General features: G+C 36.8%; 4 protein-coding genes across 10 annotated transcripts; 2 read left to right on the top strand and 2 right to left on the bottom strand.

Annotated features, from left to right (window-relative positions):
* Nucleotides 1-1,855: 1,855 nt before the first annotated feature.
* On the top strand, nt 1,856-4,848 carry LOC113773101 (probable RNA methyltransferase At5g51130). Its single transcript, XM_027317638.1, has 8 exons — nt 1,856-2,224; nt 2,458-2,572; nt 2,739-2,786; nt 3,383-3,617; nt 4,019-4,106; nt 4,188-4,253; nt 4,427-4,495; nt 4,632-4,848. The coding sequence occupies exons 1-8, from the start codon at nt 2,063-2,065 to the stop codon at nt 4,719-4,721; spliced, it is 873 nt and encodes a 290-aa protein (XP_027173439.1). The 5' UTR covers nt 1,856-2,062; the 3' UTR covers nt 4,722-4,848.
* A 596-nt stretch (nt 4,849-5,444) lies between these two features.
* LOC113773100 (casein kinase 1-like protein 3) lies at nt 5,445-11,782 on the bottom strand. Of its 7 annotated transcripts, none has more exons than XR_003468749.1 (17): nt 11,509-11,782; nt 11,341-11,381; nt 10,398-10,467; nt 10,134-10,282; nt 9,645-9,740; nt 9,396-9,466; nt 9,240-9,301; nt 9,044-9,107; nt 8,850-8,934; nt 8,646-8,772; nt 8,362-8,438; nt 8,165-8,219; nt 7,807-7,943; nt 7,371-7,546; nt 6,706-7,243; nt 5,969-6,032; nt 5,445-5,886 (listed from the first exon to the last, which is right to left on the bottom strand). XR_003468749.1 is itself a non-coding variant. In XM_027317636.1 (15 exons), the coding sequence occupies exons 1-15, from the start codon at nt 11,582-11,584 to the stop codon at nt 7,234-7,236; spliced, it is 1,296 nt and encodes a 431-aa protein (XP_027173437.1). In that variant the 5' UTR covers nt 11,585-11,782; the 3' UTR covers nt 6,570-7,233. The 7 variants fall into 7 exon arrangements, 2 of the variants coding, with proteins under 2 accessions (XP_027173437.1, XP_027173438.1); XR_003468748.1 differs by having other exon boundaries at nt 5,445-5,881; XR_003468751.1 differs by having other exon boundaries at nt 5,445-5,881; nt 6,937-7,243.
* Nucleotides 11,783-13,742: 1,960 nt separating this feature from the next.
* LOC113772923 (transmembrane protein 234 homolog) lies at nt 13,743-17,644 on the top strand. The gene is made up of 2 exons (XM_027317420.1): nt 13,743-14,200; nt 17,453-17,644. The coding sequence occupies exons 1-2, from the start codon at nt 13,846-13,848 to the stop codon at nt 17,515-17,517; spliced, it is 420 nt and encodes a 139-aa protein (XP_027173221.1). The 5' UTR covers nt 13,743-13,845; the 3' UTR covers nt 17,518-17,644.
* Nucleotides 17,645-20,590: 2,946 nt separating this feature from the next.
* Nucleotides 20,591-22,080, bottom strand: LOC113773502 (probable xyloglucan endotransglucosylase/hydrolase protein 26). Its single transcript, XM_027318146.1, has 4 exons — nt 21,915-22,080; nt 21,528-21,628; nt 21,105-21,298; nt 20,591-20,999 (listed from the first exon to the last, which is right to left on the bottom strand). Exons 1-4 carry the CDS (start codon nt 22,078-22,080, stop codon nt 20,591-20,593), a joined length of 870 nt encoding a protein of 289 aa, XP_027173947.1.
* Between the last annotated feature and the right edge of the window lie 1,373 nt (nt 22,081-23,453).

Genomic DNA, 23,453 nt, shown 5'->3' with positions numbered 1-23,453 from the left:
GGTTTGGAAGTGAAATTTTGTGGGGTATTTTGGATGAATCTTTCGGTGGGATTTTCTTGAGGGTCAAGAGGAGGTAAATGAAACCTTCTTCTTCGTTACCATTTTCATCTTCAAGAAATTCTTACTTTTCTTCTTTTCCTGCAGCTGGTTTATGGTAGGTTGTTTTGGGGTGGAGATTTTTTCATTTTGTAAGAGCTTTTACTGCTTTTTATGACTGTTGCTTGGCTGATTCTGCCTTCAGGAGAATGAGGACTAGTTGAAACCATTGAGATAGAAGTACGCGATTGATGAATAGATTGAAGGATGGAGGTTGTGTACAGTGGCGGAGACAGAGGCGGTAGCTTGCTCCTACTTCCTCTAACTCAAGTTGGGCTTCTTCCATTTCCTTATCCATCGTTGCAGCAGTAGCAGATTTTGTAATTTCATGGTTACTCCTTCTTTAGGTTTATAGAATAAGAAGAAGAAAATGGATATCAAACTTCCTAAATTGCCCCTTTATTTTGTCTTGGATATCGCGCTGGCACTCAGATCTGACATTCTTAACGACTCAATTTAACGGAATGGTCTCGAGTCTTAATTTTAGATATTTCAGTGGCCAAAACTAGACATTTTAATAGTTTAGTGATCAAAATTCGACGATTGCAAAAGTTTAATGGCCATCCGAATAGTTTGCTCATATTTTTAAGGTTGTAGAAGGGTTATAATGGCGGTTCTAAATCAGATTAGCTTGTATTGAAAAGGTAATTTAGCATTGATATTTAATTTTGGGGTACAATTGGTTGTCAATAGGGTTTGTGTGTGTCTTTTATTTTTTTGTTTTTTGCTTGACAAGTATTAATATTGTATATACAATTTAAAATTTTTTGGATGGTTATTTGATTTTAGAACTTATATTTGAATGGTCGATAGGGATTAGGCTTGTTGATTTATACAAAATGCAGAAGAAAATTATTGAGTATACAATATTTTTCTTTCTTAGTTTTGTATAAAAAAGCAAATTAGGATTTTTGTGAAAAAATCTATCTCATCAGACCTATGTTGTTACTAAATAGTAAAAGTAAGGGAGGTATATGTAATTTTTAAAATTTTAAGGGAGCTTTCTGTAATTATTAAAAATATTTGAGGAGGTTTGTGAAATTATCCCTTTTTTTTAATTACCAATCTAAGTTCGTAAAAAATTTAAAAGAAAATTGATGGGAAAACATAACGGTGTCTTTGGCTCTGGCCTCTATAAAAGGACAAGCAAAATAAGCGGAAAAGAGATACAACCGCTGCACAACCGGGTACCGCTCCCCCGCCCTGCACCCTGCTGTCCACTAATTTCCCCCATCCCTATCTCGCCTTCCGCTTCTCCCGCAGCACTTGCAGTGTTAATAAAAATTTGTGATAATAAAATTTTGTTATATAATTTCATAATAATTAGTTTTAGTAAATAATTAAGTATTAAAATATTATAAAGTTATTACCTATTATAATTTTATAATTAAAATTCATAAAAATAATTAAACAAATTATTTGAATACAATCCAACATGAAAAAATTAAATATAACTAAAATAGTCAAATTTTCACTTTTGATACAAATAAAATCACTTAATCATTATTGTATCATTATTGCAGTTTTTTTTTTAAAAAATATTATTATGTAAAGTGTAATTAGTAATTTAATATAAATATATTAATAAATTTATTATAACTAAATAATAATTTCTATTAGTAAACATGTATAATTATATACATATATACATACATATATATGTATTTATATGTATTATCTGAGCGGAAAAAGCTAATATCTAATTGTATGTATATATATATTTTAGCGGAAAAAATTCGTTTCTAAACCGGGGAAAAAATTCCCACGCGGGCATTCGCCCAATTGTCATCCCGTCGCAAGCCTTTGCCTTTAGAAGCCTCGATTTTCCAAAATATTGGAAAATTTTGTGCGAAGCCAACAGAAACCCTGAAACCCCACAATTAAGTTCCTTAAACCTCTTTCCATCACCTTCGCCGAGTCCCTTGTTTCTACGGCAGCAAGAAATTGAAGCAAAGTTACTCAAAAAATGGGCGAACCACTTGACGACAAGGAGGAGGAGAAGCAGAAAGAGCATGAGCAACAGGAGCAGCAAAGCCCAGCAAATTGTTCTAACTCTGACTCAAAAAAGAAGAGAAAACGGAAAGAAGTCGCCATCTTTGGCAACTACAGACACTACTATGGCTATCGAGTAAGTTTCGTTTTCTCATTCTTATCCCAAATTTTATTTACTTAAAATGGGATTTTGAATGTTTAATCGAACTAGCTGGGCTTTGCTAGGGTAATAGGTCTGAAACTTTGAGGGGTATATCTCATTGGCCTTTCAGACTTTTTTCCTTTTTGATTGCCCTCTTGATGAGTAACTTGAATAACGATTGTGGGTAATTTTGGAGTGAGTGATTGATTGATGATGGTGGTTCTCAGATAAGTCAGGATTTGGACGAGGATCCAAGATTAAAGGTCATGAAGAAAGAATGGTTTGAAGGCAAGGATTGTCTGGATATTGGCTGTAATAGTGGCATCATCACGATAACCATTGGTAAATCAATTCTCTGCATTCCTATTTTCTGTTTTTAGGTGTCAAGATTTGGCTGCAATAACAAATTGTTTGCTCTATGTTGTCAGTTTACATGCATTTTGCTAGTTGAATTTGCAGGCTTTGTATAACTAATTTTGAGTTTGTTTATCTAATTCCGCATTGGCAGCAAAGAAGTTTTCTTGCCGCAGTATCCTTGGAGTTGATATTGATCGTGGTGAGTTTTACCAGTTTAATCTTTGTGCCCTTCTATTAACTTTTGCATGCATTTTTTGTTTCCGAATATGAATGAAAAAAAGTTTACCATAATGCATGAAAGTAGCTTGTAAATGTTTTCGTAGGTATTGTCTTATCATGATGTATTTGGTGTTCCACTGTTTGATTAAGCTTTTCTGCTTGTAGAATCTTCCAGCAATTTAGTAAGAAATTATGAATCTGGTTGTTTGTTTAGTTTTTTTTTTTTTTTTTTTTAGGGAAAGATATGGCATCTGAAGGATTTTTTGTGTGTAGATCCAAAATGTGTCATTTATTTTCTTTAACTGATTGGTGAAGTCTAAATTGAGATTGGAAAATTTTTTTTTGGGGTTGATTTATGTTATTTTTCTTCCCTTCTAGATTTCTGGCCTAGGGCTAAATCTTTCTGAATTACAAATGTGCAAGTAATGGCCATTGGGACAAGTATGTTATTGTGCACCATTTTCTTATTTTAAGTCTGGTATTTTGTCACTTAAAAAATAGTTTTCTACTCTTTTAGGCTTTTTAGAATAGGATACTTCTAGCACTTAAGTAATAATAACTATCCATCACTTCCAGCTCGAATCGATGATGCACATTGGAGCCTGAAGAAAATCATGAAAAGGAGTTTTAATATGCAGGGGGAGAAAGTAAATCAATCCAAGAAATGTGCAACTGAGTTGCAAAGTGAACTGCAAAGGGACTTTTCTGGGAATTCTGGAGGAGATTTGTCTGACATAGTGTCTTTTCAGAAAGGAAATTTTGTTCAGAGTTGGCATCCACCTGAGAATACATATTATCATGCAATTCTTTGGTAAGCGTCTTCAGCTTTCTTGAAGTCTTTCAACTTTAAGAATTGGGATGTAATTCAATTTATTCTAATTAAGCTCCAGTGATTAGAGAATCTTGGATCTTATAATTCCTGGCAAATAATATATTTTGGTTTTCATCATATTGTTGCACTGTTTGTGCATAGATTTGATTTTAGTCCCCTACAATCATGCTAATAAAAGCTCTTTAATTGGCTTTCCATTACTCAATCAACATAATAACTCTTGATTTGTCGTTCCTCCCCATGCCCCAGGTGCGATCTCAAGGGGTAATTTTGTTCTGAAGATCAGTTTCTGAAATGCAAAAGCAAAAATTTTATTTCACGTACAGTCAGTCTCATTCATGCTTCAGGCTGACATAATTGTATTGTTTCCTATCTTGCAGCTTAAGTGTAACAAAGTGGATTCATCTAAACTGGGGTGATGATGGGTTACTTGCATTATTTTCGAAAGTCTGGATGCTCCTTCAGCCGGTTTGTAGTTTGTGTCTCATTCTATCATGCTGCCTCTCCCTAGTGTATACACATTTCTAAATTTAACATTTTATTAACTAGGGTGGTGTTTTTATCCTCGAACCCCAACCATGGATCTCATATTCTAAGAATCGTCTAGTGTCCCAGGTATGCTCTTTTGAAGTGACATGCATGACTTGGGAATCCTCGTAGTGATGATAATTTGGCGGCGGCTGTGACTTTTTACTAATTTGATTTGCTCCCAAAAGGAAAGGGAAACAAGGCACTTTATTGTTGTTTTTTTAGATGGTTTGACTCAATTTTGTTCGAACTTGTTGCAGACTGCATCAGATAATTATCAGAATATGAAGATAGGTCCAGAAGATTTCCAGGATATTCTTCTTGACAAGGTACCTGCCTCGTTGTGTTTTTTAATATTTTATTTGAAATTCTCCATATGTGGAGTAGCATAGACACTTGAAATTTCTATACAATCCTTATTGTGAAGAAAATACCTTTACACTTTCATTTCTGAACGTGTTGCAGATTGGATTTCGGAGCGTGGAAAATATTACCTCTAGCTTACCTAATAGCAAGAGTGGATTTAACAGACCAATTTTGGCATTCTGGAAATGAATCTTGTAAGAATGCATTTTCAGTTTCCAGTAAGCAAGTAATGTTCAAAAATAGGTTGTGAAGATGCCTTGTAATTACAGTGCATATGAGGGACGGAGAAGCACAGTGAAAAGCGATTATTATCTCATTTTGTTTGGGGCTGTGCCATTTCTGCATTCTGTAACATATACATTTTGTCCATGAGCGTTCTTCTCGACTCTGTTACACTGTTCATGATTTGCCCCAGCTGCACCTCTCTGTCAATTGATGAAATTGACAGTGCAGTCTTCTAGTTAACGACCGCCCTATATGATTTTTATAATCAACGTTTTTGGAACATTTCACCGACCCCAAACACGTCATCCTCCCTTCTCCCCCCGCTCCCTTGGAGATGGAATTCCTCCAAAGGTCTGCATTTGTTTATAGAAACGTTCTGTTACATACCGAAGCCCAAGACCCTTATGTGTAACAAATCGCAGAGATGCTGACCAGTGAAGTGACGAATGTAAGAGGGAGGGAGAGAGAGAGAGAGAGATCCCAAAAGCCATAGAATTGGACGGTCCTCATTATAATTTTCAAATTCTGCACGTTAACATGTCTATTTACCTCCAAAGCATCACTCTACCGGGAAGGATGAGACTACCATTAAATTCAGTGGACAAGCAAGAGAAGATGCAGAACTTGGTTTTCAGCTCTCCATATCAATGAAGCTGCGTTGGCCAAAAAGTGAATGAACTTGACCGCTATGAAGGAATGCCAGCAGACCTTTAGTATGAACTATATACCCACTCTGGCACATAGTATTATCATGCTCTCTCATCATAGTTCAGAAATTATATCAGTGAATACAAATGTAAGAAACTGCAATCAGGACCACCTCTGCTGCCAGCTTCTTCAGTACTAATCCCCTTCTATCTTCTGCACCTTTTAGCAAAGCCTAATCAGCACAAGACCACGATAGCGATCAATACATGAGGAAAGGACCTTCAGCAATCCAGTGCATCACATTATTCACACCAAGAAAAGGAATTCAGGGAAATGAAGCACCACAGATCACAAGCTTTGAGGCCATAAATCGGCCATGTGCATCTGCAGATCACATTGAAAGCACGCTTTTGTCTTCCAAGACGTAAAATCCATAACAGGAGGCCAAAAATTAAGATTGAGATTTCCTTCCATATCTGCACTGATGATAAAAAAGACGATGTTTAGCAGATTCCTGTAGTAAAAAGTAGGGGCAGTGGCATTTCCTATATAAGCTTCCTAACCATTGTTGAGTGACATTCATTGCCACTTGCAAACTCATGGCCCCATTTTGTTGCAGAAGACAACCTGCAAATTTGCAAAATACAAACTAATAACTGAGAGACATAACAACTTTAAAATGATGATAAGTAGCAAATTTGACATGTGCATGACTAAATTGAAACTGAAAACCATGAAATCAAAGTCTCAGACAATAAAGCCTGAGTCACATTGACTATACCCAGCCTGCCTTGGGGGATGGTAGTAATCAAAATGAAATCATGTAATAGGATCGAGACTGAGAGGGGGATGAGATGCTGTATGATAATAAGAGATAACAGGAAACTGAAGGTACAAAATAACAGAGACGCAAGTTATCATTGACTATCAGTTGCATCAGTATTGGCCAAGTAGAATTCAATTACTATAGGATTTCTAATTGACCACCTATGGTTCCCTTGAATCAAAGTTTTACTACAGCCTATCATCCTGAATAGTAAGAATAGCACCCAAAAAAGGATAGACTAAATGAAATCCTGATACACCGCCATTCACTGTACATGATTCCCTGGTCTCAGTGCTTCAAACAGGATGAATAAAGCATGGGTTAAAAAACCAAAAAAATGCTAAAATCACAAACACAATTCATTTCTAAACTGGCAGTTATAGTATCACAATAGGGAATTTCAGATAATCAGAATCATAACCAAATCCAGACAAATGCTTAATTGTTTCCTCACACAGAGACTGGGTTTCTCACCAAAAGCAATAATGCTTACAACATAAGCAACTTGTAACCATGAAGCAAGTGAAAAAATAATTTTTGCAGCCACCAACTGCACAAGGGAGCTGCATGAATCTGTTGAGCAGAGGAACACTTTGCACGTCATTTACTTTACATCAAACTTAACATAGTTGCAGCACCTAGTTCGTTACATCTATATACAACAGCAGAAGCGAGCTCTGATCTTTGTGAAAGGATTATGTGTACCCTTGTCATAGGAAAGATATCTTCACCCAAGCTTCCAGGGAGGAGGAAAATGCCCGAATCAAGCTCTAATCTTCTACAAGACAGTCAATCAACTTGCTCTCATGCACCTTCGTGCATATATGATGCATCGCCAGATTGTCTCAAAGTGCAAGAAACAGTCAGCATGCAAGAGTAAACCACATTTGAATCTAATGCAAGCAGGTAACCATCTGATAACATTGCACCTCTGAATCCCCCATATGTTTGCACTGACACATCAGCAATCTATTCACAGAACCCAGATCGAGCGGTTGGTGATCATACATTCCTGCCAATAAACATGGAATAAAAAATCATAGGATTACTATGGGGAGAATGAGACTAAAGAAAAGGGAACAGGTGGAGGGGGAAAAAGTGAAAAAGACCGTGTTAGATGAGAATACAATGCAGATCACTTTGCAGAAGAAATGCGACGCAGCGAAGAAATCCAGCTGCTAGAAGGACCGGTACTTTCTCCATGTCCATGACCAGAATTTGAGATTTCAGCTGATAAATTAGGCCTTGAAACATTGCCTTTTGGTACACCAGGAGGGGCAAACGAAGTAGATGGCATTTGTGCAGTGTTCAAAACCTTTAAGTTTAAGGATGTGTATTAGTTATTAAACACAGCAATAAGATATCTGCAAGATAATCAAACCAATGTTTTCTAAGAACCAAATGACCCCAAAGCATGATTTAAAATTAGTAAATACCTAAAAAGACTTCGATCAAACAACATAAAAGTCCCATTGTCAGCACAATTTTGTCATCATCAGTGATAGTTTAATTCCAACCAACCAGGAAAATAAAGGGAGATGAGATGGCGTTTCAAACAAAGTGGAGATAACTCACATTTCTCTCAAGAGGATTTCCAGAAGTCATATTCCTATTTGGAGGCGATTTAAATTGCATGCGGATGCCAGGACTCGAAGCATTGTTTGATCTTATACGGTCAGCCATCTCAGCTGAAAAAGGCGCGCTATTGCCAGCTGGAGTCAACATGGAACTGGTTACATTATTAATCCAAGCCAAATAAATATTAAATTCATTGCTACAACGATTAAAACATATCCATCAACAGTCAAAAGACACTAAACCACCAAGGCAAACAGTTAAGATTGTCTGGTTGTCTGCTGATGTAAATTTCTATTAGCGTCAGTTGCCATCTAACACGCAAGAACAGAAAGATACATAATTAGCATAGTCTAACCTTGATGTTTTTCTACGTCCATTTGAACTGCCCGACTGCTCTCAGCAGGCATTGGCTGCCACATATGAACACTGAAGTTACTAAAAGATGATGAATTATATGGCTTTTATAAGCTATGTGAAACCCCTGAAGTTTCACGCATCCATCATGCAAAAAGGGACCAGACAAAATCATAATCAACCAAGAATGTGCAATACCCGTTGCTGCACTTTGCTTGACTGTGACTGCTGATATTTTAAGATAGTCCAGTCAAATATGTAATCGGATTCACACCCTGCAGAAAAAAAAAATAACTAAATAAAAATAAACTAGATAAATCAAACTATGTAGTTGAAGCACCATTTCAGCAAGTTCCTCCCAAGGAGAATTCAAAATTTGAAGACAATAAAACAAGTCAAACTTAAGTTATTTCATATTTCTAATCAAGTGAGATATCTCCTCCAATTTCTGAAAGCTTGAGGCAACGAGATGAACAACAGACCTTCACGCGTAAACAGATCACGAAAGAGGCGTTTCAAGAATCCATAATCAGGCCGCTGATCAAATGTCAATGAATGGCAGTAATGGAAGTATGATGCGAACTCCACTGGATGAGACTTACATAAAACCTACAGATATATGGATTACCAGTTCAACATATGAATTTCATACAGATGAGACTAAAATTGCCTAATAAATATTATACCTCAATAGGAGTAGACAACTTCTTCTCACATATTTTGTCATACTTTTGTTTCTTTGTGGCAGCTTTCAAACCCTGCCATGGAAGGCTATACACAAAATGATGCTTGTTAAGGAAGAATTGCACCTATGTATATCCCAGAGTTCCATCAGTAAGAATTTAAAGAAACAAGGAAAAACCAAAATAAAAATGCAGACCTTCCTCTCAAGAAATATAGAAGTACATATCCAAGAGATTCCAAGTCATCCCGTCGGCTCTGCTCTACAAATCAAATCGATGAGCATTATATGCACAGTGCCTAAAGACTCGTACAGATAATTTGCCTCCAATCCAAGGAAATAAAGAGGCAGCCATTTCAAATAACAATATTAGAGAAAACCTCCAGAGCCTCACCAATTCCAAGATGAGTGTTACAACTTGCATAGCGCGCAGTCCCTGTTAAATTCTTATTCTCCCTATGCAAAAGAAAGGAAAGCAAAAGAATAATAAGAAAACTGGTTTGATAGCACTCCAACCTACGAAAGCTCGTATAGGCAGATAAAGGTGTACCTGTAGGGGATGTGCCGGTTAGTAGTTGCATCACGATATCTTTTTGCAAGACCAAAATCAATGATGTAGACCTAAGAGTATAACACAATAACAATAACATTAAGAAGGCAGCAAAAGAGAAAATAAAATCAACAGCATACCTGTGCTTTAAGAATTATATATAAATTAACCAACTTTTCTAAACAGAGTGATCAGTCTTAGATGAACCAATGCTGTTTATAGAGGCCCAGCAATTATTGTCACTATTACCTGATTTGCTTTTCGACCAAGACCCATGAGAAAGTTATCAGGCTTGATATCTCTGTGAAGAAACCCTTTAGAATGCACATACTCAATTCTTGTTATCTGGACAATATCAAGGAGAATAAAAGGAGTTAAATCCCCAATACCTAAAATTCTATCAACATGATGATAAATCCTTCAGGTTTCCAAGTCCAAACCCAACTACCAATACATGAATTCAGTGCACAGGCCAAAAATTGAGAGAAATACTCTGCAATGCATGAATGTGCACACAAAATTACTTGATTACAACAGGAATATTCAACAACCAGAAAGAAATATCACTTGAAATTAAAATAAACACCACAAGCTCACTTGCATATGCACAGTCATTGACTCGTGATCACATGGAAGATGCATAAAGTGTCATTAAGGAAAACAAACTTAAAAGACTGATCTTATGTATACGTGCTTTCTTCCCTAAATGATTAGGAGTTAATCTGAGTTAATCTTTACCATCTGATCAGCCAACATTAATACAGTTTTCAAGGAAAACTTCCTGCCACAGTAGACAAAGAGATCCTCAAGACTTGGCCCCAGCAAATCAATTACTAGGACATTGTCATCCCCATCAACGCCGGACCACTTTATACCAGGAATGCCACCTAAAAATGAAAAATTAGAAGACAAGTATAATGAGATTCCCATCCCCCTCTAATATATTTAACAACATAAATTGTAACCGCGCCACAAAAATTCACTAAGTATATAAACACATACTTCCACCCTGAAGAAAGTTGTATAACTTGGCTTCATATAAGAGTTGTGGGTGCTTAGTCTTATTGTTCTCCTGTGAAATGAAAAAGCAGAAAAATTGATAAGACGGAAGCAAGGGAAATCTTAAAAAAATAATGGGACGGAAAGAAAAAAAGATAAAAGCTATGCACATTTAATCCTATTTAATAGTTCATGTCATTTAAGACATCCTTTTTTAAACAAAAAAAGAAGAAGAAGAAGAAGCAAGCTATGCACAGTTAATCCTGCTCAACAGCCCTTTCAATTTGAAATTTGATAAGAACAGCTATATGGTAATGTAGCATCAGTGATTTGAAAGAACTACCAGGTTGTTTTACATCACATACTGATGCAACAAAATGACTCAATTCATCACCGCAGAAATGAATAGAGCTGTAGAGGTATTAATTATGGAAGTTGCACATCCACTGGGCTGTGCCGTTCAACACAAGTACTTCCAAGCAAGATCTTCACATAAGTCTGTCTTCTGGAACAACTTAAATAGCTAACCAAACAAGCAGTTAACCCCTAGATTATAGTATGTAGGTAATAAGTAAATGTTCAGACCATTTTCGTCCACTAACCAGAAACTTTCAGCTCAATGTAACGTAATCTCAAATATACCAACTTCAACACTGTTTTCAAATCTTTTACCAAAGCAACTTAAATATTTCTCTTCTATGGTTGTTCGCACGGAAAGAAACTTCCACAGCAAAAACTGTAAAAATGCATAAATTAGTGGAACCACAAGTACTTATTCTTTTAACCAAACACCGAATACCACAAATTGATGAGGATTTTCTTCACCATTGAAATTGAATTAGATCCAAACCAATCATATCTGCATTCCGGGACAAATCAATAAACTCAAACGGATAAACCAATTACAGCTATCAACTGAATTGACAAAAAAGAAACGAAAACTTACAATCTTCACAGCAACGATCTCAAAGGTATCGATATGCGTGGCTGCAGAATCAAATTAAACTGCAATTAGCAAGAGTTTCATAAAGAAAAAGCAGAAAATGCAGGGAAAAAAAATCATCGCATGAATTTGATTCATATGACATATTTAGACACAAATATATGTACTGACCGAGAAAGATTTCTCCGAAGGATCCACTACCGATCTTCCGGCCGAGCTTGAACTTGCCGCCGACGATCCTTTCCATGCTTCAATTGGGATGGCCGGATCAGATCAATTCTCTCTCCCTCTCTCCCTCTTTACTATTTCAGATCATGCAAGTCCAGAATATACAGCTGAGCCGAGCGGGGCTGAGCTAGGGTTGATATTAGACGACTGCGATCAAGTAGTAATCCCGATATGGACCTGTTTGGACAGGAGCGAAAATTTATTTATAGCAGATTTTATCGAGAAACTCAAACCACACAGGACTACCACTCCTGTACTATTATCATACCCGAGTCGTGAAAGTTGAGGGACGAGCCAAAACGACAATGTCGAGTAAGGGCTTTTAAGACATTTTGGGGTGCGTTGTAGATAGAAATGCCACGTGGAGAGAATTAGTGGAGGGTATTTTTGGGATTGAATTACGTGGGTAGTTGACTTTTGAGGAGAAATTGATGATGCCAGAGGTGTATTTGCAGAGAGCAGGGTGAGATTGCAGCTTGTAAAGCATAAGGTACGACCTTTTTGGGGCCAAGCCTGAGCTGGCATTATAATTTGGTTGGTTTCGGGGTATTTTTGTGTAATTCCATTCTACACCCTCCGGTAGTGTTTTTTTTTTTTAAGATTAATTTTCCTTACGTTGTCATTGTGTTTATTGATGAAATTGAATGTATGTCACGTTATCTTTATCTGAATTTGAATTTAAATATCAAATTTTATATATGTAATATGTATTTCGAAACACTAATATATACATTATCGGTATATAAAATATTTATCATTTTTTTACAGGGAAAAATGTGAGAAAGTGAATGAAAGTTAATTATTTTTTGCTTCATGCATGTTTGGTCACGGGAAATGTTAAAATTTTGCCTTCATTTGCTATTTTGTAAAATGTAGCATTTTTGAAAGAAAATAATTGGTTAATCACAAAAATTTCAATAAAACTGTCATTAATTTCTTATGTTTTCGAAACAATCAAAAGTGTATGGTAAGCTCATTTTCATTTTTATTCACCTCACTTTCTTTTGCTTCACGTTTCCGTACAACTTTCAGTCTAATTCTATGCAAAGGGAGGGAGCCTCCCCCATGTTTGGATTGTAAGTTATTTGAGATATTTTTACTGTAGCACTTTTTGTGATGTGATGTATGTGAGATAAAAAGATATTGGAAAGATAAAAAGGTATATTGGAAATTGTAAAGTTAATGTAAACAAATAAAATTGAGAAAATATGAAGCAATCCAAACAAACCCGTAAATAAAATTTGTTCGGCCGAAGAAAAAAGAAAGAGTTTCGTAAATAGCTAGCAGAAGTTGTAATGTGTCCAGTGCCCAGGACCTTTGGTTTAATGGGGTGGACGGCTGGCCGTTTTACATCCTAGGCGAAAAAAAAAAAAACCCCAGTGCTAAACTTGAAAAGTTATTTGAAGTTTTTCTAGCTGAAATTTAGTCGTGATTCATGAATTATAATACACACAAACCATAAATCCTTTTTTTATTTGATTTATTTTTGTGGTATAAACCATTTTTTTCTCACGTTATGCTCATGTAAAATGAAATAATGGTGATTGAAACAGGTCAATAATGTGTTTTGCATTGGTTGGTAACTTGTGATTGAGACGTATAATTGTAGAGGCTCCAAATTGAGGACATTAGTATGTCAAAATACCTCTATTTAGATTCTTTATTTTTAAAAAAATAAGTTTTTCATGTATAATATTATAATAATATATAATAAAAATAATTTTTAAAATATAAAAAATAATTTCAAAAACACTAAAATCACAAAAACAACTTCAAAAAATATATAAAACAACATCAAAAAACAATTTCATGTACAATAAAAGTATTTCATCTACATTGTTAAAGTAAAATATTTTTTAAAACACCCAAAAAAAAAAAAAACAGTCAATTCAAACAGAGAGAATGTTACCTTTAATACTCTTATAAACGCTATAAATGGTTTGTATAAATCAATCTTTTGTCGTCTAGTGTGCTAATTGCCTGTCTTAATCATCCAAAACGATGAGTCCCTTCCATCCCAATTTTTTCGGTGAGAGAAAAGAAATTTATATTAGTAAATATATGATATACTATTTGTAAAAAAAAAAAAAAACTAACCTTCAAATTTATGTTGACAAACGAAATGCTTGAAATCAATTTTAATCACGCAGGCGAGCAAATTTGCAGACTCAGCTTTTCTTAATATCAGGCATATAGGTTAATCAACTTCTTAATATCAGGCAAATAGGTTAATTAATAAATATAGCTCCTGCCTGCAACAGTCCAAACCGAAAGTGAGGAATGGGGGGAGAAGTGGAGAAGATGGTGGCGGTGGGTCTTGTTTGGGGCGCAACTAACGCCCTAATGCGAAAAGGGGCCATCATATGGGATCAAAAGCTCAAATCCACGCCCCGACCGAGCGCACCCCGCCACCCACTAATCAGTACGGTCAAGAACTGGCTCAACCTTTTACTGACTTGGCAATATTCTTTGCCTTTTGTAGTAAACCTCTCAGCTTCAGCCACTTTCTTTGCGATTTTAAGTGACACCCCGATTTCTTTAGCTGTACCTGTAACGAATGCGACGACGTTTGCTGCCACTGCTGTCTTTGGGATGCTCCTTGGAGAAGAGATCCACGTGGGGTTAGCCTTGTTTGGTACTTTTCTTATTATCCTTGGTGTCTATTTGTGTGTGATGTGATTGTTCATCAACTTCAATTAGAAAGTTGTAATTTTGAAGTTTGGAAGGAAAATACAAGGCATCCAGATATTCAATTTTTGTTGATTTTGTTTCCTTGTTTTTTGTTGTCTTACTTTTTATCTGCTTCATTTAATTTTAATACTAGCTGGAAAAATGGGTTTTTCTTTTGTACTCCATATTGGTTACTGATCCTTTACTCAATATGTTGGTATGTAATCGTGATGCTTGCCTTTAAAGTAGTTGGATTTGCCATCGCTCTTATGGATCAAGTATTTTCTTTGGCCTTGGAAAATATTGACGGAAATGGTTATATCCGTCCTTTTGCATTTGCTTCTTGATCTTTATGTCTACCTTGGATTGTTTCTCAGACTAAGAGTTTGACATTCTTGGTAATATGATTTTGGCAAGTAAGTGATCAAACAGAGGGGTATTTGTTCCTCCTCTTAGAAGAATGGTTCAATTTTCATCTACCCCATCCCCTTCCAGCTTCTTCCTTCCCAAATTTCGCCTTCTCAAGATTGGAAACAAACCAGAAAAAAAAAAAAGAAGGAAAGGAAGAATTGAGCGATCAAACCTTTTCCTATGGTTTTAATATGTTCCGGTTTAGAAGAATGGTGATTAGTAAACTATTAGCTATTTCCATAGATCTTCTTGATGGCACTTCTCCGATGATGCTTCTAATGAATAGTATTCTGGTATTAACAGAAGGTTTAACCTTGTCCCACTTTAATCTCCATAGTGAACATCAAATAAGTTTATATCACCCGATGTGTGCTGTTTGGAATCCAAATGTTTTAACTGTGTGCATTTGAATTTGTTAGACTATCATTCTGCACCATGTCAACATACGAAGTGCAGTATGTATTTTTGGGCAGAAAGTTGCAATTTTGCCTTGCGCCTTTGGTAATCTTGAGATTTTATGAGTCAAAGATTAGCTTTCCATGATTTTTCATATTTGAAGTAACAGTTCATAACAGGCTAAAACAGTCACTGGTATAGAAATTATTTAGATAATTAAAAGTGGTCATATCTGTAATCTGGTACTTAGTCTGATCTTGCCAGTGGATTTGCCATTGATGTTGCTGATGTTGCAGACTTGTAGTTGCTCATTAGTGATTACTTCATTTTATCATTCTATGATTCAGGATTACCTGCATAAAATTTTGTCTATGCTTATAAAGTTGCTTAAAATTTTATATCCTTCAGCATAATTTTGTCTATGCTTACTGTGTACTGCAAACTTGTCTAATAACTGTCCAACTTTGTGGTTTCTACTCTGCCCTTGATTTGGAAACGTAAAACCTCAGGACCATGAATTAAAAGGCATTTTTCTTCTCTTGTTTCTGGCTGGTGGTATGAGCCTATTTAATGGTAAGTGAAATTTGACCCTTAAAGCACAAAACACAGCTCATGAACTTAGGAAAACAGGAAGAAAATGGACAATCATTTTTCAAAAAATAAAGAAATTGAGATCTGCAACTTGGAAAGGGAAAAACTGGAAAATTACATTCTGAAACCAATCAAAATCCAAATTTGCATCAAAATAATAATTTAAACATGTGGAATATCTCCAGAGAATTAAAATCAAGAAAATTAAGCAGGAATACATGTGTGATTTATTGTCAAATTACCCCATAAACTGAGGGTGGGTTATTATGCTGAGTATTGATCCTCATTTCTAATACTGTGCCAATGAACACTCAGCTGGCATTAGTCCATTGAATCGCTTGGTATCTTTGCAGTAGTCATAGGTCATGTGTTTTTGTCTGATCCAATTCATCTGTCCTAGTTTGGCAAAGCTGAGTTGACCATATGCTGGAGAGGTCCACCAGTTGCCAGGGGAAGGTAGGGCACATTGGCTGATGCTAAGTGGCCCATTCCATGTGCAAGCCCTTGGTCTAAAATTGCGGATTCTAGCAATGAATGGTGATCTCTTCCAGTCAATTTTAACGAGGCCGCCTCTGGTTGCCCAGTTATCGGCATCCCAAAGGCTTGTGTATGCCCTCATTCCTTGTTGATTTGGGTAGGGGATACCCCTGCTCTGATAGTTCCTGTAAACTCTGAGTGGGACACCATCAACGTACCAACTGCAACCAAAATGAATATAAATTAAACTGGCGAGTGCTGCACTTCTGACTGCAGTTTAATCTTCTGAGTTCCATAAATTCAGGAGACCTTTGGTTTCAAAAGGCAGGGGAGGAAGAAGCAAAGGAGCTTAACATACACAATAGCTTTGGGGTTCCAATGTATGGTGTAGTTATGGTAATCAGCGGTTGGGTCAAACCAGAGGTAGAATTGCTGTTCCTTGCCTCCAACTCCTTGGGTATAGACGTTTGTGTGGATAGTGTAGGGTTGGCCTGATGAGTTCCCTAGAAACTCAAAATCAACTTCATCATGTTTATTGCCTGTGGATGACAGCTGCCAAATGTAATAGAAAATCAGCTCTTTTCCTGATGTCTTTTGTGTTTCTCAATTTTAATTTCAGAAATCGCATTTGACTTATATTCTGTTCTTCATACTTATAAGTTTATGCTAAATGGCACTTTATTGGGATAATGTGGTTGTTTTTCAAGAAATTGCTAGAATTGCCAAAAGTTTCTCCTAGTGGAATCTCAAAGCTATTAAAATTATCAACTGTGGAACATGCATTCCTCTGTTCAAAGAGATGGGAGAAGTCCAGTTTTGGCCTAACCTTGTGTATTAAGGTGTGAGAGTTCAACTTACATAATATGCTGTGACTGTTCCAGCAGAATTGCCAGGTACAAATTTGATCTGCATCTCAAAGCTTCCAAAGAGATAAGCTTTCTGTGATTGTGCTCCAGTCCCTTGAAAACAAAAGATCAGCAGGCATCTGTCAGAGGGATATTGGCTTTAAAAAGAATTGATCAAAAGTTGCTGATGGTTTTTCTTTTTCTCCCCACTTTAGTCAATATGCTTACAAAGTGGGAAACTGCTGAATAGCCAAAAGGCCTGCGATCGGAAACTGAAATTTACTGCAGATATCTGGATGTCACATCCTAACTCTTTTTCTTTCGTTCCCTTTAGAAAAAAGGGAACAGTTGGATTGCACCATAATTATTCAGTATATTTTCGTTTTACTGTTATAGTCATTCTTACTGTGTTCCCCTCCTCTGCCCAACCTTCTAGTCTACTACCTTGATAGTAATTAGAGAACTAAATGTGGTGCAATTTCATGCATAATGAGTAGGTGATAATGATACTTGCCTGAAGATTGATCAAGGACAAGCGGAAGATAATCTCCTTGAATTGTAGAATGATGAGAACCCCAGTCGACGTACATGCTTTCATTTATGCTGCCATCAACCGTACTCGAGTGGAATGCAAATGCTGACAGGAACAAGATTAGACATATGACTAGAAAACTTGCCATTTTGATGAGCAGGCAATGTGTTCCTTTTTTTTTCTCTTAATCCTAATGTTTGATCGCATTTAGTTCTTTACTCGCATTGCCTTTATATGGGTATGATAATGAAATGTTGCCTGGTCGAGACTATCTATCTCTCTCTCTCTCTCTCTCTCTCTTACGGGGTGGGGGTTGAAATCCTGATATATTCTTTAATATTTCTTCGTTTCATGTTTGTTATTTAACTTATATCAGGTGTTTCGAGGAACTGAGGGGAATATATCATATGCCATATACATACCAGATGTTAGGTGCGTTTACACTTTATTGGGTGGAAGTAGATTAAGCCTCACAGATATTAAGGCTAAACCTTTTGCGCTTGAATATGTCAAAGAATCCCCTTAATCAAAGTAGAAACATTCGAAAATTATTTGGTCAGTTTTTATTAGGATAACTGCGAATAGTTTATGAAAGTGGAATCCAACTAGAACCACAAGCTATTATGTCTTAGCAGGGACGCGTTGAAGCTAATAGAAGACGTGCGCGAGTCTAATGAAAGGGACGGAGGAGGCCTGATTGGCCGGCCAGCTGCCATTGCCAATGGAAGGGAAGAATTTGCCCCTGTAATCTTGGCTTGCTCGAGGGCATACGTGCTTGCCTCGACAGATTTTCCTCTACAAGACTACAACAATTACTAGACGAGAATCTGTACATAATTCGCAATTTGCAAGCGGGATCTAAGGTAGTGGTTTTTCTGCCTCGCTACATAGCTGTAGCTTATACTCGGATACTGCAACTCTAGTTGTATCTTTTCCATGCGTATACAACTATAGCATTACATGTGAATATTGTAGCCTAAGACGTGTACATATATATATATATATAGCTGCATATGCAAATCTTCGGAGGCTGCTTGAGACGAGATAGTTTGTGGTCCTTTTCTTCTTCTTCCTTTTTTTCTATGCCTAAGTTATTGATCAGCCGAAATTAGAGAAGTGTAATTATAGGTATTTTTAGGAAAACGTGAGAATCCAAGTTTGTTGTGTTATGTTATCTAAACGTTGTATTAACTACCCTGGTTGTAGTTGGAAAATGAATTTTTTTTCTCCCATTTATGTAATTTGAAAATTTGAACAAATGAGCAGGAAACATATCGTCCAAATGATCACGAAACATTAATTGTATCCTAAATTTGGCGAGTTGAATCTTAGTTCCTACGTCTACCATGGATAATTGCTCTTGACAAGAGCTTGATATTTGTTTATATGACAAATGTGTCTTATAATGAGGGCTAGAGCGGTTAAATGGAACGAGCAGCTCGAAAGCTCGATTAAGCTCGACTCGATATGGCTTGAGCTCGGTTCGTTAATTGTGGTAAATGAGTTGAGCTCGAGATATGCTCATTTAATTAACAACCCGAGTAAGTTCGACTCGTTTGTTATCCGAGTAGTTCGGATTAGGCTCGATAAGGAAGGGTATATATGTCATTTCACAATTCAAAAGTATAAAAATTAAAAATTATAGGTTTTTATTGGGGTTAATTTGCACGAACTCAAGCGGTTCATTTGTGATAAACGAGTCGAGACTCAAGCTCGAGTCACATATCCCATTTAGCGAGCCGAGTCCGGACACATTTCAAAACTCGTCCGCCCAGTAGAGCGAAGACTCGAGTTAAGCTTGAGTCGAACTCGGCAGCCAAATACTCGGTTGGATTCGATTAACAGCATTACCTGAGGGGTTCAAATGCTACCTTCTCCATCCTCTTATTGCTCCATCTTTCCCGGACTCCCATCGCTCCTTTCAAAAGATCTGAAATTAAAATGCATTAAGCGATCAAACATACCACGATGGGATCCTTTAGTTTTCAAAAGAAAAAAATTAAGTCGAAATAAAACAAAATTAAGGTGAAGCAAGCAAGGAATTGTATAGTAAGTATGCGAGCTTTCCAGAGAGGGACTGCTCTTTTAATTAGCAGAACTAATAAATGAGTAATAAGTTATTCACTAGTGGCATGTACAGTCCTGAGATGACGGTGAAATCCATCATCTAATACTTGGTGTAATCTGTAATGAGCGATACTACGGTGTAAAAATGAAGGTTTAATCTTGCCCGTCAAATTTAACGAAGACACAAAATAGTGCATTCGGAAATGTTGTGCACTGAAAACCATACTTGTAACTGCCTGCATTTGAATTTGTAAGACAATCATTATGTGCAATGTCTGCGTCATTATTGCAGAAATGTTGCTTAGGTATATCCGAGTGGAAGTCAATAGTTTTGCCACGCATTTGAGAGGTTACAATTCGAGGATTATGCTATTCAAGGATCATAAATGTGTTCTCGTTTGAACTTTGAAGGAACAGTTCGCAACCGACTGAAAACAGCCACGGATCTGCGGTTGATGTTGAGGATTCTTCTATTAGAAAGTAAATTCGAATTTATCATTTCAGGCTTCAAGATTATCTAAATAGTCGCTTCAAGCTCCATATTCTTGGTCGATACTTTTGCCTACGCTGCTGCATGTGAACCTGTCGATTGTCGGTCCAACCTTTTGCTACTCTCCTCGGTTTGGTAAGAGTGAGGCTTGAAAGTTAAAAGGAAGCTTGATTGCCATGGAAATGGAATGATTATTAGTTATCCATTGTTTATGTGGGGTTGTAAGTTGTGACAATGTTTTGAGGTAAACAAAAAACCTAGAACCTTAAAAGGCTCGTAAAATCCAGAGAACAGGAAGGAAATGGATAATGATGGTACATTCAAGAAATTAAAAAAAAAAAACTTAAACTCAGAAGGATTAAATTACATTCTCAAATTATCAATCAGAAGGTCGACTCTGCTGTGTGGCACCAATTTAAACACATGGAATACATCCAAAGAAAGAAAAAAAAATGAATTAAATCAGAGAGAAATATGTTCGTTTACAACAGTTTATTGTGAAAATATGTCACAAAATAAGAGTAAGAGTTTTGATCATCCTCACTCCTAAAACTGTGGTAAGGAACATTCAGCTGGCATCACTCCATTGAATCTCTTGGCGTCTTTGCAGTAGTCATAGATCATATAATTGTTTCTGACCCAGTTCATCTGCCCCATCTTGGCTGCGCTGAGTTGATTGAATGCTGGAGTGTTCCACCAGTTGGCAGGGGAAGGCAGGGAACACTGGCTGATGCTAACTGGCCCATTCCAGAAGCAAGCCCTTGGCCTAAAATTGCGGATTCTGGCAATGAATGGTGCGCTATTCCAGTCAGTCTTCACAAGGCCGCCTCTGGTTGCCCACTCATCAGCATTCCAAAGGCTGGTGTACACCCTCATTCCTTGTTGACTTGGGTAGGGAATTCCTTTGCTCTCATAGTTCCTGAAGACTCTGAGTGGAATGCCATCGACGTACCAACTGCAACCAACAAGAAAATTTTAGTTAATGTCGGTTAAACCTATCAAGGAGAGGGTGGAGGGGGAGGCCGGGGGTTTAAACTCTCTAGCTGGTAGTTTAACGTACACAATGGCATTCTTGTTCCAATGGATGGTGTAGTTGTGGTAATCAGCGGATGGGTCGAACCATGGGTAGAACTGCTGCTCCCTGTTTCCAACTCCCTGGATGTACACATTTGTGTGGAGAGTATAGGGCTGTCCTGATGAGTTTCCTAGAAACTCGAAGTCTATTTCATCATGTTTGTCGCCTGTAGAAGATAGCTGCCAGCAAAATTCACTGAAGAATCAGCCCTTTAATTTGCTGATGTGATTTAGATATGAGCCTGTATTTTAGTTGCACAGTATGCATTTCACTAGCATATGCCAATTCTGGAATTTAGCAAGTTTTCCTTCAATAAATTCCTCAAGCAATCCTCTATTAAAAAAAATAAAAAAGAGAGAGACAGAAGAATTCCATCTTTTTGCTAAGTTGTGAGAGAGCTGCACTTACATAGTATGCAGTGACTGTTCCAGCAGAGTTTCCGGGTACGAATTTGATCAGCATCTCAATGTTTCCAAATAGAAATGTTTTCTTCGATTGTGCTCCCGTCCCTGGAAAACAAAAACACAGCTGTCATCTTTAGTGGACGGATCCGGATGTTGTCATCTTTGGGAAGCATCTTTATCAATACCACAGAGGCCGATTGTTTGATCCAAACATCTTCTGTGGTTGCTTTAATCTTATCCTCAAGCAATAGAAAACCTTCTATCATCATCTTTTTGCTCCAAAACTTTTTTTGTTTCTTAACCAATAAGATTGATAGAACACTTGATATTATTCAAAAGTACAAGTAGTGCACTTTCATGCATAATGAATGTAGGTCAGAATGATACTTGCCTGAAGATTGATCAAGGACAAGCGCAAGATCATCTCCTTCAATTGCCGTATGCTGAGCACCCCAGCTGATGTACATGCTCTTTATTATGCTTCCATTTACTGTACTTGAATGAAATGCGAATGCTGAGAGGAAAAGGGCCACGCAGAGAACTCGAAAACATGCCATGTTGATGAATGTGACCAGTGATCAATACGTTCTTTTATTGATCTCTTAATTGTTCCTTTACTTGGCTAGCATTTTGTAATTTACGCCTACTGGTTTTATATAGGCTATGATCGATCAGATAATGCCTGGCTCACCATGTCTAACTGGAAAATTGCTCGGGCAGGCCTTGGGATTAATCTTAGATATTAAAAAAAAAAAAGGCTTCTTAGTAGCTGTCACGATGTTATTTTCAACAATCAGAAAAAGTCTGCCCTTACACGCCTGAATCTGAGAGGAACCGAGGGGGAAAATCAAGAATTTCAATATTTTTATGCATATAAATTAATTAAGTACCTTTGAAGACTTTTATGCACAGAGTCTTGTAGAAATAATCGTAGAATCACTTCAAAACATTTTGCTATAGTATATAGAGAAAGTCTGAAGATGAAACGCGGAATCTGGATTGTAGAAATAGAAACATTCTAGTCTCAAGAGGAATGTTTTGGGGTTAGCTGTTAATATAAAATTTAAAGTCGAAACTCAAGTACAACTAGAAACTGTATGTCTTAGCTGGGAAACGCTTCTTAGGTAGGAGACGTGCCAGGGCCTAATGAAAAGTGAAGGAATGAGGGTGTTTCGGCCAGCTGGAGTTTACCCCAGGGAAGAGGTTGCATTTCCAAGAGGGACGCATGCAAGCCAACGGTTTTCTGCCTCTTCAGCTGTATAAATTAATCAGCTTGTCCTCGGACACTTTAAACTTCTTTTTTTTTTCATCTTTTCTTTGCTGTCTCTTAACTACATACTCGCAATTGTAGCCTAAAGATGTCGTGCGTAATCATGTACGTTTTTTTTTTCTTTTCCAAGTCAGCTCAATCATTCGAAAAGAAAAGCTTATTAACAAGTAAGTTTGCTTTGTGCATGCGCTTTCTAAATTTAGCTTCCAGAAAAAGGAGAAAGCAAGGAAGGATTTCAAAGAGCAAGGCTTAGCATTGAACTCCCTTACTAAGACAAAACTTAAGACTATTTGTTTCTTTATCATAAGTAGCAGTAGTAATGTAGCAGCAGGCAGTTACGGTTCTAGTTACCGATTAAGTTGACTTGATTCTATCTATCATAGCTTGCATTATTCTTTTTTTTTTTTTGTTTAAAGAAAACCGAAGGATGTTCTTTTCTTTGAGATGAATTATATTTGTTCTCCAGCTAATACGTCCATTTCAAGCGGTGTTGCTCTGGCCGGATAGCAACCCTGATCAGTCAAAAGGATCTTACTAATTCCTAACAGAAACTTCTGGGAATCGTTTTGTCATATTCTTTTATTGGAAGTTTCAACTAACCCTTGGGTGATTGACTTCAAACCTCAAATAATTTTTGTTGTGACATTTCTTTTAGTAAAG

Source organism: Coffea eugenioides, chromosome 6, assembly GCF_003713205.1.
Source record: "Coffea eugenioides isolate CCC68of chromosome 6, Ceug_1.0, whole genome shotgun sequence".
NCBI lineage: Eukaryota > Viridiplantae > Streptophyta > Magnoliopsida > Gentianales > Rubiaceae > Coffea > Coffea eugenioides.
The sequence above is the reverse complement of the archived record's forward strand: the minus strand, read 5'-3'. Positions and strand labels throughout refer to the sequence as shown.